The sequence below is a fragment of the Strix uralensis genome, chromosome 1 (genome assembly GCF_047716275.1).
Source record: "Strix uralensis isolate ZFMK-TIS-50842 chromosome 1, bStrUra1, whole genome shotgun sequence".
Classification (NCBI taxonomy): domain Eukaryota; kingdom Metazoa; phylum Chordata; class Aves; order Strigiformes; family Strigidae; genus Strix; species Strix uralensis.
In genome coordinates, this window is record NC_133972.1 from 35,865,637 (window position 1) to 35,882,710 (window position 17,074).

Below are 17,074 nucleotides of genomic sequence, written 5' to 3' on the forward strand. Positions count from 1 at the left end.
TACGCTTGTTTAACCATCCTCAGTAACTTGTAAGACTTCACATACTCTTACAAGAAAAGAAGAAGAACTCACTTTGCATATGCACACAAAAACTACTCCTATTACTGTTTATAGCACAAAGGGATATCACCTACCAAGGCTTTGGTTGGTACCAATCAAGTACCCAGGGAATAAAAAGCATAGATAGATAGATATAAAAATCTATCTTCACATTGTCAACAGAGACTCGCAGATTCAAAAGTTATGCACCTGTCTTCTCCACCCTTAGATGAAAGGGTGAAGTCTTTACCATTAAAGATGAAACAGTCATTTTATGTTATTTTCATTTCTTTCCTCCCTCACCTCTAACGTGAGGAAAGTTTCAGGGCATTCGAATTTCAAGAGCAAAAGAACTCAGTGATTGAGCAAGAACAATATCAGATAGACTACTACTAAACTTCAGAGACATACAATTTTCCAATCCAGAACCACTTAGAGCGCATGCAGCAAGAATTATATGACTTAAAAAAAACCCGAACAAACCCACAAACAGGAGCCTTTACAAGTACAATTAAAAATTTATTTTTCTCTTTCTGCATTAAAGTGAGTACATTTTTACACATGACAGTATCAGATGATTTTTTTCCTGTCACAGCTAAGGTTGTAAGTTTATTTTTCCTTTGTAACAGTTCAGAATATCAGCAGGGAAATAGAAAAAAAGAAGAAACACGTAACTGTGGATGGTATATTATCCAACACCTCTGGTTTTCCTGGTGGGCTTTTTTTCCTTAATATAGGCTTAGACCACCCCCACCCACCCCAAAAACCCACTCACAGTACACTTTTGGCAGAAGTCCCTGAACATACCCTCCCTCCCCCCCCCCAGACATTCAGTACATTTTAAAAAACAGGCTCAGTGGCACTTTCTCTTTAATATGACTTCAGTAACGTTTTGAAATACAGTGCATCAACACTGCAATTCACTTTGCTGTAAGGCTAACTTAGACATAAGGCAAACATCACCTTAGCTCTCAAACATTCCGTAAGACACCCTTAGTACATACATCTCTGTTAAATGCAGAGATGCCTTGTTTCCCTTCATTGCTTTTCCTCCTGATCAAAAAAGCAATTCAGAGAGATGGTGTGCTATACTCATCACAAATGGCAAGGTACTAAAAAGTTAAAAAGAAACAGCAATGAACAGTATTCACATATCCAAAACTTATTTCCATCACTTAAATAATTTTATCTGCAATTACAAAATACATACACTTAAATATCTTTTGTAAGAAATAATCATCTAAGATATCACAGATTATGATTTGCTTTTGATAATCTAACTGCCCTAACTCTGGCGTAAAGATATACCTGGACAGTGTTACTACCTAGGATGTTTTCCTACTATAATTAATTTTCTTAAATATACAGTAAATTCTCTCTAGCTATTCTGACAGATAGTGCAAATAAAGACATTCTTTGGGTCACAATTTTAAAATATTACTGCCGATGCTATCCTCAATTTAATATTGTTTTAGTAAATGAGTAACAAAATATTATAAGTATACACATTTTCTAACATTTGTTTAACAATGTGTTTTTCTCAGTTACCTCAGCTTAACGTAGATCACAAAAAATGAATAAGCTACAATACTGCTCACCTATCCAAAAGATATGTTATATTTATACTTAAATAAATATATTTAGAAACCTACCAATAAGTTCCCCATTGCTTTTCATTTATTGTTATTATCCAATGGCATACTACATCAAATCATAATATCAAAATATCTTGAAAGACAACAAAGATCACTTCAGAAGTACTGCTCAAAGGCAATGAAATAATGCTTTGAGAACCTGTGCACGTAAGTTAGGCCTACATAGATCCAGCACATTGCATAACAGAATAGTTTACACTTTTAGAGTCAACTACTGCTTTGCCCTAGCCAGAGATAAAAAGCTTATTTTAAATATTACCGATCATAGATGTGGCAACACAAAGTGGCCCTGTTTGCTACCTAATGTTGCTTGCTGGTTTTGCACGTTTATTTGAAGTTACTGACACCTGATTGCTAGTTCCATTAGTGGTATTTGTTGCAGAGCCATTCACAACGATGTAATCAACTTTGTTTTCCAATTTCACGAGGCGTTGTAAGATGTCATCCAGAAGAACAGCAATTGTTCTCTTAAGATCAGCTGAAGATAATAGAAAAATCAAATTAGATGCTATTATTTACTGTATGTGGAAGAGAACCACTATTTCAACATACTCACATCGTAAGACTTGCTATCTATCCTTCCTACTATACTTTTTGGGAAAGAGTGCAGATTAGTATACAAGTATAGAATTAAATAGCTGCTTAATTTTTCTTTAATACCATTTATCTGTTATTTTAGGCAAGGAAGATATCGCCATAATAGTGAACTGTGAATGAAGCCAATTAAATATTCACTTGTAAGAACAAAACCACTAGTTGGAGCATTACACTAGTGACTATTCAAAGGCAGTATTTCAAATCATCCAGAGAACACCACTAGAATATCCAGCTAGATCCCTTTTAGCCTTGGACAGCAACAGAATATATTTAAAAACTTTCCAAGATGAAAAAGGTAGTTCTTAATAGCTTTACTCTAAATAAAAGATCTATCCCATAGAAAAACTGCTGTGAGAAAGTATCTTACCACTTCTTACATAAGCTATAAAGCAGGAAAAAAAAAAATCTATATATTTAAGCCTATATTGATTGAAAAACAAGAGAAAGGACAGTAAAGAAATTCCCATATTCTGGAACATAAAAGCAGTAAGTGACCTTTCAACAAAAGCTAATTACACTGTTGTCAATATTTACATCACCATCTTCTCTCAGATTTGGAAAAAGTGAACAAACTTACCAGATCTTACAAGGTGTTAAGATCCCACCAACACACACAGATGCAGACACACAAACACACTCTCTCTCTTTTCCACTCCCCAGACTAACCAGAAAAATTGGGGAGAAAAAACACAGGATGTAAGTGAAGAACGAAGAGTAACCCAGATAAAATTAAAACACTGGTAGTATATTAAAAAAAAAGCCACACCTCAAGTCAGTCCCTCCCTCTAACATAAACTAGTTCTTGTTTAGTAATGTCATCTTTGAAAAATAATTTTTTCTAAATTGCTTTACAATTTGAGCCAGAGCAGGGTCTGCTGTCAATGACACACTGTGGGTCATGTGCCCGGGAGTACCATTCTGTGCTCAACAGTCTGAGGGAAGGAATTGTCTACTCAAGCTGCAAGTCTGATAATCAGCATGTAGATCAAGAGTTGACTTAATCTTTTTTATTACCTGCAGACAAAACCTCTGAAGGCAAATCTCATTTGGAAATACATTGTAAGACTTCTACAGCAGTAGAAAGCTGCAGTACACAAGGGGTTTTTAAAACAAATTACACAGAAAACTACACAGTAGGGGCAGGAAATCAGTGAAGACAAAAAAAGGGCACGTGGGGAGAAAAGGGGGAAGGAAAAGAAAAAGTAGTCTCTTACTGTGGTAAAAATGTTAATGAATGAAAGAATTAAAGGCTAAGACATTTTGATACTGTCCTTCTCTTGGGTTGCTTCCTGCTCATCTTGTCATCACAGACTTGCCTCCCTGTTCCTGAGCAGCAGCAGAAAGAGTTCAGACACATTTTTGCTGTTTGTACTCTTACCAGAGCGCATCTTACTACTGGTAGAGCTCAACCTTTTACGGATTCCTTAAGAAGGGGATCAAAGTACATTAATGTAAATATTCACGTATATTTGTTTTTAAAAAATATTTCCTTTTTAAGCCTTGTACTACCCTTATTTCCAGAGATACATTTTTTTCCTTTATGAGAGAACACAGGTACTTTCTGCAAACCTAATCCCTAAGTGATTAACTAGAGCTCATTGCAGCCTTCCCTCAAGAGAAGCTACGAGGGACCAAAGAGTTAAAATTATTAAGACATTTCTATAGTTTTTTTTCTATATAATCTCAAAACTATCTTTTCTGTATTTCAGAAGACAGGCACAGGCTCTAGTAATATATTACCAGTGAATACTGGAAACACATTCATCAAGTTAACAGGTAAACTGGAGAGATATGACGCAGCAAGTATCAAAGCTCTAGAGACAAGGAACCTTATCTCTAATGGCTACTTCTGAAGCAAGGGGAGATTCTGCTAAATTTGTAACTGCCTTGCAGTCTTAAGACTGCAAACTCAACTCGTATGTTGCTTTTGCTTCTTTTTTACTACTTAGCGACAAAAAATAAAGAAATAAAAGCAGGAAGTTAGCAATGAGGCACAAGAATATTGAAGTGACTTAATCTAAACTTCATCCCCATATCAAGCATGTGCTTATTCCTCAATAGCTTAAGATTCAGAAAAAGTCCAATAACTGTCACTGTTAATCCTGTAAGTAACAGTAGTCATATACCTGGAAATATCTAAAAAATTCCTGGAAAACAAAAATCTCATGTCTCAAGCTTGATTTTGCACCACATCTTAATCTTCAACTTCAGTGAATAAACTAAAATCAAATCAATTAACACACTTTTTTCTCTTGAAGAGCAGTATATATTAAAAAGAAAAAAAAGTGTAACTTTACAGTTTTCAGGAAAATAAGGTATTTGAATAACTAGTATTTTTTTTTCCTCTTACCATATCCTGCCATAGAGGCTCCAGCGCCACCATTCATTAAATTTTTATTTTCTTCTGCCAGTGCTTTGACGTATCTTTTACTTAGATCTAGTATTTGTCCACGCAACTCGGCACTGCTTTGGCGTCTTGGATACTGGAAAGTGTAGCGTAGCAACATCAAACCCCAAATGATCCCAAAAACTAGTAAAAACATACTCAGTCTCTGGGACATATTTTTTCTTGAAAATGTTAGAAACATTTCTGATAAAGGCCACAGGTGTGTCTTAATTTCAAGATAAGTAACTGAACTTGGCTCTGTCAAATTATATTACATATTAACCAGAAATAAGATTTCTATGAAGTGAAAAGTCTTCTGGCTGGATCATCTTGAATACATCTCATGTTTTAGTTGGTCTTGATTCCTGAAATTTGTAAAACATCACATGGTTATTCAAAACTGCTACAGTTGTTGAGATCAAGGACAAGTATAAGTTTCCAAAAGCAGCATTACTGCATAATCTAGCAAATAGTTGTGGATTTGTATCTGCTTAGAGGTGCAGTCATCTTTATCTCACCTTTTATTTACAAGGTTTCCCCTTCTTATTTGTACTAATTTTTATTCTCCACAAATCAAAACTTCTATGCTTCTATGAATCATTTTATTTTAAATACCATAATTTGAACTGACATTAAACTCAAATGCATTTAAAACAAAATGCATTATCTAGAAGAGACTTGTAAAACACTGATACGCAACATTTTGATGAGTTATACACATGTATCTACACACAAGGAAAAGATCTTGTGAAATTATTCTCTTCATTCTTATTCCTCAGAAGCATAGGGCAAGTATAAACATAAAATGAAGAACAAAGTTTCTTGGTTGGTTAGTTAGTTTGAAGCTGGGCATCATCCTCTTCTGGTTTTGTACAGCACGGAGATTTTTTTTTTTTTGGTTTGGTGTCTTGCTAGTAAATAATGAAACAAAACCAAAATGAACCAGCACGTTGCAACCACTTTTAGCATTTTACTACCATTTTTAAAAAGTCTTACCATAGCAGCCAATTCTGATCCCTCAATAGATTAAGGCTTCAGAAGAAAAGCAAATGGTATGAAAGCTTCAGCAGTTAAACAGCAAATGTCCAGGCAGTTTGAAGCAATATGAGTCAGGCATCTTCAGGGAGCTCTGTATTGGGGGGGAAAAAAAAAAAAATAAAACAAGGTGCAGGACTAAAGAGACCTTCATTTTCACATAGAGTGTTTGAAGTTCAGGCCTTCGTGCCACATGCTTTTAAAACAGAAATACATTCTTAAACTTAACTTGAAGCAATTGTTAGGGAAAAACATAGAATCCATTTCCATTTTATTACAAATGCATACATTTGAATGCCCAATAACTGATTTCAACATACTTTAAAAAAAAACTTGGTAAGAATCTCACTGAAATGTGTCCCATTTCTTGTGTTACAAGACAGTGACAGCAGATGTTCCAAATTCATCATATATGTCTATACATACATATTTACATATGTATCATTCTCTCCTTCGTTTTTTCCCCCTCAAACAAATCCAATCTTTTCAGTCCTTTTACATGTGTATACCTCATATTACTAATTTTTCAGCTACCTCAAACTTCTCCAATTAGTCAATACTTTTTTGAGGGAGTTTCTATTATTTAATGTAGTCTGGATAAAGGTACTGATTTTACATAATAATTATGTTTCCCCTGTTATTCCTGACATACTATCTGACATGAGTGCTTTTCAGACTCAAGTTACACGTTTAATAGAGTTTCCCACTAGACTTTCTATAGTGGTACTTAGGTCTCTGTTTTTATTAGAATATTGAGACTGAATTTTTTACCCTGCTAAGCACTCATCTAAACATAACTCTGTTTCCAGGGTATTTTTCGTGGCCTCTGCTGACCAGTTCAAGCAGCCTTATGCCAACACACCACCGTCTGCTCCAAACACAAGTGTCACTGCCAGCAGCGTTCCAAGCCATCCTTGTCACTTACCCTTCACCTTCACTCTTCAAATAATCCTCTCAATAGGCAGGCCAACATGACTGATTCAAGAGGCAAATTTTCTAAGTGCTCTAAAATCAACATGCACATCTAAATTATTCTGAACATGATCAACCCAAGGCAGGAGCAATATTAGGACATGGACACTGAAGTTGCTGTGAAGTAACAAGTTATTGTGTATAAAATGACCTACAGTAACTGCCAGTACACAAAATCTTACTTTTACTGTTGGGTGTACTAATGTAAGTGGCAATCGTAAGTCACTGAATGAGGAAGAGCTTATTTTACCTTCACTGTGGGATATGACCATGCACATGGACAGATAGCCAACATGCAAACTTGAAACCCCACTGTAAATTCAGTGGGATGTACTTTGTTCAAAGAATGTGCTTATTCCCCCAAAAACTGGTTTTAAAACACAGATTTGTCATAAGCACATAAGAGAGAAAACAATAAAAACTTATATTCTACAGTATCAGCACAAATATTTGGAATGTGTGGTTACAGATTTCCTGAAACAGATCCTCCACAAACATGAACTAACCAAAACTTCTTTTCCCTAGCTCTTTGCCAAATCCATGGCTCTGCACTCAGCCTTTAAAGCATACACTGCACATCATTATGCATCTACGTATTCCCTGAGTAGTATCAAATATGATGGAAAACATTTACCTATGAGGTCCAGGAGTAGGGTATTCACATGATGGCTCAGAAGACCAAGCAGTATCTCTCAAGGAGAGACAACAAGTTTCAATCCCCATTCCCAAGAGTCTACAATTTATATTATTTAAAAAATTGTCTGAAAATAACAGACAGCTCTTGCAGAAATTTAAATTAAGTTCAGCTCTCCACAGATACCCAGCCGTATCTCATCCTGAAGCATTTAGACAATATCACTACAGAGCTTTGGAGTGGAAATTAACTCTGCCATCATGCTGTAAATAAGACCACAAGCCAGGATAAGAGTCCTAGCCAAGAGGAACAGATTGAATAAGCTCCCGCCAAGGAGCAGTAGGAATTGCAGACTAGGTCTTTACCATGTACATTTGATTCACAGTGCACACGCTGACTACTGAAACTAATGGAAATCAAGGACTTAACCTGCTGGGCAAATGGCGTAACACCCAAATACTGACGCTGGGCAAAGGAACTGGGAGTAAGGTGTACCAAAAAGACAACTATTTCTACTTGTCACTTTCCCTACGCATTTTTAGAGGCCATTTCCCCTTAATGCATTTCAAAAAATCTGGAGATTTGGTCTCCTCTTTCTTCCTGAAGCATGCACTTCTAGCAACCCGTAACACACTCCCTGCAAGACCCTCCCAAGACTACTGTGTAGAGTAACAAAAAAACCAAAAAAAAAAAAAAAAAAAAGAAAAAAGAAGCAAGCTTATACCCACATGATTTGCAAGTACCCACATGATTTGCAAGTAGGAAAAGGTTATTGGAGCAGGAAGAAAAATAGCACAGTAAGATGGATGGATGGGAATATTCTTTTACTTCTTGTTGCCCTGAAGAGTCAGCACTACTGTACATGAACATTAGAGTTTAAACAAAACTTGTCCTCGGAATGGATCTTTGTTTTCAGTAATCCAGAAGTAGTATCCTGTGAGATAACAGCATACATGTAAGAAGGAACACTGTCTCTTCTAATCTTTCTTCTCCCTCATTCTCTCAACTCCTCCTTACCCACCGCTTCCTGAGCAGGGGAAAAAGGAAGCTAAGACTTCCTTCCTCACGCTGACTTAGTCTGGGTAGGAACCCAGGGTTACCACTCTCCCAACCGCAGCTGAAGGGCTTTTTTGGCAAAGGAAGTCAAAGCACTGCAGAGACCAACAGGAAAAAAGGGCACATCAGAGCTACATCTTGTTGGAATTCCTACCATCCCTCATCATAGGGACTGAGATAAAAGGAAGATGACCATGAAGATGAAGGAGTACTGCCAGGATAAAATTTGAGAATCTGAGGAGTGAAAGGAAAAAAAAAAAAAAAAAACAAAACAAACCACACAATCCGAACAAACAAACAAAACCCCAAAACAAAGAAAAAACCCAAGCAAATCCAAATAAAACCCCTGACTTGACTGTGCCAGCAAAATGGCAACCCAAGAATTCATGGAGAGTATCTTCCAGGTAATCCTTTCAATAGGCAGCCTGAAGTGACAAATTCAAGTGGCAATTTTTCAAAGTTCTTTAAAATCAACAGGCATATCTAAATTATGCTGAAAATTACAAGCCCAAGCCAGGGGCAGCATTAGAACTTGGAACGACATGGAATTCCTGAACAGAGTATCTGAGACGAGGTTTGCCTTTCACAGACATACAAAGAGTTTGGTTTTCTTCACTGCTGCCACTGCTGGTTGTCCAAGAAATGTATTGCAAAGCCTGCCAATGTGGATTTAACATTGTCCAGCAGTACCACAACAAACACTGACATACACCTGGAAATGAAAGCAATGAACTAAGGCACTCATCCTCCCCAACATAAAATAATCTCTAGCCTCTGAGCAGTATTCCAACATCAGTCATATATATATTATTGAGTACATGAAAGGAAAGGAACAAGCGCCAAAGTCAAAGCAACAGAAAATCCATTATATGGTCCGTAATAAAGCAAAGTTCTAGTACCTCTGATGCTACTTAATTAAACAGTAGCAACCAACTTCAGTTTGAATACTGACCCTTCTTCATGGAAACCAGCCCATACTTACAAAACATCGTACTTGAATTTTGTTGCAAAGTCTGTCTCAGATTCTACTTTACTTCTTCCCAGCAAAACCCAGAGATTATATTCATGTACAACACAAAAAACGCAACAGTCTATAAGGCAAAGGAATGCCTCACACATCCTCTGAATCAATCTCGGGGTATCACAAAAACAAGGCATACCCAAACCCTTAAAAAGTAACAACACACCTTACACCACTGTCAGTTCTGCTAGTCAGTCAGCTCATGAAAGACTGGTACATATTTGTCATTGTTTTTCTAGTCTGTCTGAGAGACCTCAGCCTTCCTAAACCGCTAGAAGTAGTTACTGGCATCAGCAGGGCAAATTTAAAACTGTGCTGTGCTGCTGAGATGGTGTGTACCTTCTAGTTTTGAGAAACGTACAGGACAGATTAAGATGATTATTTATAAAAGAAAAAGAAAGCAGCAGGCCCATCAGGTATTTTTGGTAGTTATTAGTGAGCAGCTTTAGCAAAAAACTAACAAAACAGAGTCAACAAGAGGTGAAGAATAGAGAAAACTGAAACCTGAGAACCCCACTCCATTCCAGGATCAAAAAGACTTTAAAGATAAAGCCAAGAAAAGTGAACTGAAAATAGGGTTGTTAACATGCAGTCCAATAAAGCCACCTCTTTGGTTATATCTTTTGAAAGGTAGAATGCCAAATACTGAGGCAGTAATTCCTCAGTGATACCCTAGAGACCTATATCGGTCTCTAATGAACTAATATATTAAGAAAGTAGCCTTGATAAGTGAAAACTTTACTCAATCTATTACTTATCATCATAATTCTTATCTGCTCCTCACTGCCAAATTATGATCAACAAAAGTGTGACACAGTGAATTCAAAAGCAAGTCCAGCTTTGCAACCAATTATTAACTGTATAAACACAAGAAGTGATTTATCAAGATTTTTAAAAAAAAGCCAGATATAGTCATAGGAGACTTCATTTAACTACGGACAGATGAAGGGGAAAAAAAAAAACAACCCTTGTAACAGAAGATGGGAGACAGAAATTAGGACAGTACAAATAAAAACTGACATTAATAATTGCTGTAAAATAATTGTACAGTACAAAATTAGAATTTATTACAATCTCAGTGGGAGCTTAACAAGTTTATGAAATTATTAAGGATTTAAAATTAACATGCTAAAATTATGTCTCTGAGAAATTTCTATTAAATTCATGGCAGCAAGTATCTCTCAGTACAGTGAGGGTACTGTATTAGTAAACAATAAGCTGTGCTGTAAACAGGCATGACGATATCTCACTGCGATAGCCAACAAACGTTTCAGGAAGACAGAAATCACAGGGCATTACAGAATACCAGGCAATACTTCCACAGTTCTATCAGCTCTATTCTATTAGTTTTCTTTTTCGCATGTGTGCTCCCTCCAGCCCATTTACCTCTGTGACCTCCAAAATCTTTTGTTTTCTGATGTTTCAACAGAAAACTTTTGAGCATCACAGTCACTCAGCCGACAGCTGTTGCGCTCACCATTCTGAGAGCAGACAGGCTAGTTCTATGCTATTGGAAACCTATTGGCACAGTCGCTGTGCAGCAATGAAAATGGGAAGTCTAAAGAATGACTGACACACACAAAAGAAACATAGAACATACTCACTGACCAATTAATCTTTGAAGACAGGGACAATGAAATAAGCACCTACAAGCCCAGGAGCTACAGGCTTAGACTTTTTGGAACACCAGAAATTATGTTTGCATTCTGGTAATTTGCAGTCTTAGATGGCTGTGCGTTTGGCAGTAGGAGAACAATCTACATGAGGTGCAGCTGACAAACAGGTGCCCAAAGAAGTTAAGTATATCCTGTTACACAGGACCACAATTCCTGGCAATACACAGAAACTTGAGTTCTCTGCTCCTACACGTAACGCAAATTCCCTTTAATAAGTCATCTTACCTACATCATTCATACTTAAAACTGGTGCCCAAGGAAGAATCACACTCCTCGTATTTTTAAGAACACATGAGTTCTTGAAAAGATGCCAATAAAACCATTTTTCTGTACTGGTGACTTCTGCAGACCAACACTGCCCTTTGGATCCCAGGTTCATCAATCAGGTTCACTCAGACAGCTGCACAACGCCATGAAAGAGCACAATATTCTACTCATAAGCAAACAATTAAGAGCAATGCATGTCCCCAGACAAGTGAAACCATGTTTGAGCTGTCTTTTGAAGAGACCAATTTTCAGCATGTTAAAAATTCCTATTGTTGTGCTGTAAGTTTGGTTAACAGAAAAATGTCACCATCAGAGACGGAAAAGAGAAGGATACCCTACTGACAAAATGCACTGCCTGTGTGCTGAAGAGACTTGAGGGCCTTTCGAGACTGCATCATACATCAGTCGATAGAAGAAAGAACTTATATTAATACCTGTTAGACTCAAGTGAAAAGAACAGCACTATACAACACACTGCCATCTTAAGAATAGGTAAGAAGGCATATTTCTGGAGGGAGGAAAAAAAAAAAAAAAAAAGACTGCCATCAGTATGACAGCTGCTGGACTGTAGGTTTTAGCAGTTCCGTACCACTTTTGGAATGCACTGCCAAAGGAGTCTGCTTAGTGCTTGGTGTCTTTTCCAGGACATCTATCTTTGTACCTTCTCCCACAGCATATGTTCCTTCATTCCCTGTCTATGCATGCCCTAGACTTGCAATTACGAAGGAACGGGGGGGGGGGGGGGTGGCAGGAAATTTATCCCTTTGCCTTATTGGTACCTGCCTTTCATGGAATACCTTTAATGGTATTCAAAGCCAAATCATAGAAAGATATGAGGTTTAAGGGAATAGCAAAGATGGGTAACTACCAAGAATACCTATTCTTCTACAGTGCTGCAATGAAGGAGGAAGAAAATCTCCTTGTGTGCTCCCACCAGTCCCTGTCTCTCAATGCATCCAAAGGATATCTGGGCCAACAGAAGTCACAGCTCACCAAGCAGATAGATACTGTCACTGCTGCCAAGATGCTGGGACTACCTCAAATATATCTTAAACCAGGAACAGTTTTACGTTCTAGAGGCTTCTAAGAACAGCACACAATGAAATGAGTTTTGTAGCTGGACTTTTGAGTTGAAAACAAAAACGTATCACTTGAGACTTGAAAACCCACACATCTCGTTTACAGTGGCGCTGGCATAAAATCATCTGAGCGCCCAAACACTAGATCACCTTTTCTATTTCAGTATTTTAGAAATAATGGTGATCAGCTTCTATTTGGAATACATTTAGTCCTATTTGTATTGTTTTTATTTTACACTTTTTGCCAACAATTATTTTTATTTTGCGTTATGTCTAAGGAGTCTGTTGAAGTACTTTTTGGTACCTTAAAGTATCCTGGCTTTTTTCCAGCTTCCCCCCCTCGCCCTTTTATTTTGCCTACTACTGTCAGTGAATGCTTTTAAAATAAACTATTTAAAACCAGAAATTCTTTGTTCCTTGCCTGTGGGCAGTCAGCCAAGATTCAAGATTTTGAGAGGGGAAATGACTTGGCAAGGGTTGTGAAGAAAATTAAAGAAAGCAGATACCAATGGGGACAGTATATTATACTTGCTGAAGCTCCCCTCCTCCCACTGGGTCCATCTGGGCCTCAAAACATTTCTACATCTCTGTATCAGCTTCTTAAAAAAAAAAAAAAAAATTAAATCATCTCCGCTTCATTCCATCTGGGACACTTTTCTTGATTTTTTCTTTAGACTTTATTGCTGCCATTCAGGTCACAGTAGTACCCTTGCTGGTAAGAACCATAGTTATGACAGAGCATGAGGTACTTTCTTAGCATCTCGTTTCCCGATAAGATTGCCACAATTTTTTCATTGCAATTGAACACGAGGCCATGTCAAGTACTCCCTTGCAAAGACCTGACTAGTACCTCTACTCCCTTGTGAAATTTCACAGCTGTATTTGCATCACTCTTTCCGAAGCCCCTGTGACTCCAAAACTTCCTTCTGATATGATAATGATTAGCTAATTTTAGCTAGTTTTACAGAGAGCCTTACCTGCAAGATCATGAAGGTAAGCTACTGAGAGGGATTTTCACTGAACATTTTAAAGAGAACTAAAAGCAAGGGAGGGGTGCCATTAAAGAGAACTAAAAAGGGAGGGGAGTGAGGAGTCAACTAACAAAGTGGTGGCTGCAATAGTGGAGAGATTGCCACCGCAGACCTGGCCATGCATGCACACACAGTGCAGCATCCACACAGACACTACTCCCGTAGAACAGTGACAAAAAAGGGCTTGTACCACTGGGGAGAGAAGAAGAATTTAACTTGTCTGGTTTTATTTCAAGAAATCTGCAGAATTCAAACTGAGTATGGATGTGTGCAAGATGTCCACCTCAAGTACATTTCAGCAGTAAAGCTACAATACAGACCGGGCTTCAGATTCACACTCCCTCCCAGGAGGCTGATCCAAAGATTTCAGAAAAATAGCACTGGAGGCAATGTCAAAGACAGGCAAGTTCTTTTCTTCTACATCTTTTATTATTTCTATATTGACTTGTTGGTTTATCTTAGCATAGCAGCAGTTATGACAGACAGTAGTTAACCAAACCACCACAGTGGTGTGCACTGCAAAATACTTTATTGTTAAAGTAGAAGGTACCCAGAAATTTACCTGGATTATTTATATCACGGTAGTCTCTTATTTCTTTGTTATTACTAAGAGACCAATTTCAGTGGAATAAGTTTTAAGTCCTCTTATCTAGGCGTCTAGTCTGGGACCTGTTTTACATAGGCAAAGTACCCACTTAGTTCTGAGCAATCCAAAATTAATCTTTTAATTTAAAGGCAAATGGTAACATAAATAATTTCTTGTAAAGTTGACAATCATAAAAGAAAATTAAGGAGGCCATTAATAATGCTCAGTTGAGGAAACTCAGCCCACCTAATGGTACAAGTTTTCAGCCACAGGTGAAAGAGCTTGTCAAATAACAAATACCATATAAAATACATTTTAGCAGTAAACTTGTATCAGCACAAAACACAATAATTTGAATGACTGAGCTCCACGGATTTTTGACAGCTATTGGAAACAATTTAATGGCTATTTTTGACACTAGTCTTCAGATATGTTGACTACACAGCTGACAATTTAAGCTGACAGCATGCATTTATCCTACTTACAGTTTGGGCAAGATACAAGAACTAGTGCCCTTAACTATTCTTGGAAGAGGTACAAGTGATCATGAACTCCAGGGGAAATATTTTACTTTTAGCAGCTAAATGACATCCAATCCCCAAGCTAAATCACAATACATGATTACCTAATACCATTGCCTCCTTCAAGAAGCTAAAAGCCAAAAGGAGTCTCTAAAAGCACACTACAAAAGCTTTTTTTTTTTTTTTTAAAAAAAAAGGGAAGTAGCTTGATTTCCAACTCTAAAAGCTTTAGGAAAAAGACCCGTTTACCAGACCAAAGGAATTCCAGCATAATTGGTTAACCCTCTGGAGTTCTCAAGTACCTAGAATGAATTATTAACCAATTATATATTGTAACACATATAATAATAAAAACAGGCCAGAATAATTTAGGCTTTGTGCACATGGGTATCTCCAGCAGTCAAAACAGGAACAAAGCTAGCAATAAGTTTCCACATCTGATCTAAAACTGCAATCGCTCCTCATCTGACACTAGAACAAAATGCTACTTACAATATATTGTTAACATGTTTATATTGCCTCTTTTCTTTGATATTCTCATGAGAGTGAAACAATTCATGACATCTGCTCCAAAATAAACACTACGTTACAATTAAAACAAATCACATGCATGCTTAGCTATTATGTTCAGCATGTTCATATCCTGAAGGTTCTGTTAAAACTAAAGTCACAGTTCCTGCAGAGCCCACTTTTCAAAATGAAAAACTGTCCCCCCTTCACACACTGAGGGGGCAAAACCACAACAAAAAAACCCAAAACAAACCCCACAGTTTTTAACCTGATCTAAACCTCACTAAGGAAACTCCACACCATGTCATAAGACATAACAAAAATTCTCTCTGCTTTGCTTTATGCACACAAACACAGAAATTACACTCCATTCTAGCTGTCAGTCTCTTTTAGATGACAAGATACATAAAAGAGAATGTACAGCATGCTACCATGTTAGATTATGAAACTGAAGAGAAAGTTTATTAATAATGAATGATTAATGGAGCTACAGAAATAAGGTAGAGATAATAGTAGGTTATAAATATTCACAGAAATAAATTTAATGGAAAATTAAACATGTAGTTAAAATATCAGAGGTTACATATAAAAGGAATTTTATTCTATTGTAAGAAGGACGCATTATTCCTCAACTCTTGCTGTCAGGAAATTTTATATTTTATAGTCTCCTAAAATTAAAACAAATGTTTTGCCCATTATTTTTTTATGCAAACCTGTCAGTGCCAGAAGATGACTCAACCTAACATTATTCAGGATCCTGCCTTTGCTTGAATATGGATGAAACAAACATTTTTTTCTTCCTTCTAAGTTCCCTCACATCACTCTAAGCATGCTTTGCCTCTCTGAAAGTTAAGTCCTTACACTACAGGACGTCAATCTTGCAGAGTCACTGTAGTCATAGTTTATGACAGGAAGGCCACTGCCAATGAGGAAAACCAGAAAACCCTTGTTTCCTTCGCTGCTTCCTCACCACCGGAGGCCATGGCATCACAGCCCTGGAACGCGGTTATCCAGCCGGAGGGCACATATAGCCACGGCGGGCAGCAGAACACCCCCACCCATGAGAGGGGCCTGCGGTAACTCCGCCACGACCCACCAGAGCGACCCGCGCTGCTACCGACGATCAGAGCGGGCAGAGCAGGAAGGAGACCGACCCGCAGGCAGCACGACCCGCTGCGGAAGGACAAACGGAGAGAAGGAAGGCGGGGGCAAAGCTGACGGCTACACAAACACCGGCGGGGGAGGGGGCAGAAGCACGGCCGAAGCCAGAAGGAGAATAAACCTGCCCCGAAGCCGAGGGCGAGCCGGAGGAGGAGAACACAGCGGGGCGCCCAGGCGAGCTGAAAACCTGGGCTCCCCCGACAGCCGCAGCCATGCTGCGGCCGCCCGGTTCCCCGCCTCGCCACCCGCAGCCAAGCCTGGCGCTTTCCCCCTCCCCGTCTCCCCACACGGACCGCCGGGCCTCCGCCACCCTCCCGCCGCCCCCACTCAGCCGGAGACCCTTCCTCGCCTCCTCCCCAGCCAAGGGGCACAGGTCCTCCACACTCCGCTCCAACGTGCCGCCCGGGACAGCGCCTCAGGAGGACGGGGCAGAGCCTCCCCCCGGCAGCCCCGCGCTACCTCCGCTCCGGGCCCACACCCGTCTGACAGCCGCCGCTCACCCGCTCCGCTTCCGCCCGCCTCGCGACGCGACACAACACGACGCACCACCTGAGGCCCCGCCCCTTCTCCCCCCCCCCGTCCCGCTCAGGACCGCTGCCGCACACCTCCCCCCGCCCCGCGCGCTGCCTGGGGCGCATGCGCGGCCGGGTACCGCCCCCCGCCTCCTCGGCGCTGAGGGGCGGTGCGCGGGAGAGGTGGGAGCAAGAGGGACGGTGGTGGCGGTCGGTAACCGCGGCCGCTCTTGCGGGCGTGGGGCTTGGCTCGGGGCCAGAAGCTTGGCCACAGGGCCTTCGCCCGCAGGACTGCCGCCATGCGTTGTCGGGGGAGCGAGGCAGGCGGTGTGGGGG

The 17,074-nt window shown here is 39.3% G+C and overlaps 1 protein-coding gene across 4 annotated transcripts; it reads right to left on the minus strand.

Annotated features, from left to right (window-relative positions):
* Nucleotides 1-537: 537 nt before the first annotated feature.
* Nucleotides 538-16,788, minus strand: CCDC126 (coiled-coil domain containing 126). Of its 4 annotated transcripts, none has more exons than XM_074862699.1 (4): nt 16,727-16,788; nt 5,674-5,806; nt 4,642-5,042; nt 538-2,172 (listed from the first exon to the last, which is right to left on the minus strand). In XM_074862699.1, the coding sequence occupies exons 3-4, from the start codon at nt 4,877-4,879 to the stop codon at nt 1,991-1,993; spliced, it is 420 nt and encodes a 139-aa protein (XP_074718800.1). In that variant the 5' UTR covers nt 4,880-5,042; nt 5,674-5,806; nt 16,727-16,788; the 3' UTR covers nt 538-1,990. The 4 variants fall into 4 exon arrangements, with proteins under 4 accessions (XP_074718800.1, XP_074718791.1, XP_074718812.1 ...); XM_074862690.1 differs by having other exon boundaries at nt 16,686-16,763; XM_074862711.1 differs by lacking the exon at nt 16,727-16,788 and adding an exon at nt 16,576-16,702.
* Nucleotides 16,789-17,074: the final 286 nt, after the last annotated feature.

Bases quoted from the DNA above. Each gene is read 5' to 3' on its own strand.
- CCDC126 (XM_074862699.1), bottom strand. From the start codon at position 4,879: ATGTTTCTAACATTTTCAAGAAAAAATATGTCCCAGAGACTGAGTATG. The intron at 2,173-4,641 runs GTAAGAGGAAAA...TATTATCTTCAG, and splicing joins AGCCTCTATGGCAGGATATG to CTGATCTTAAGAGAACAATT.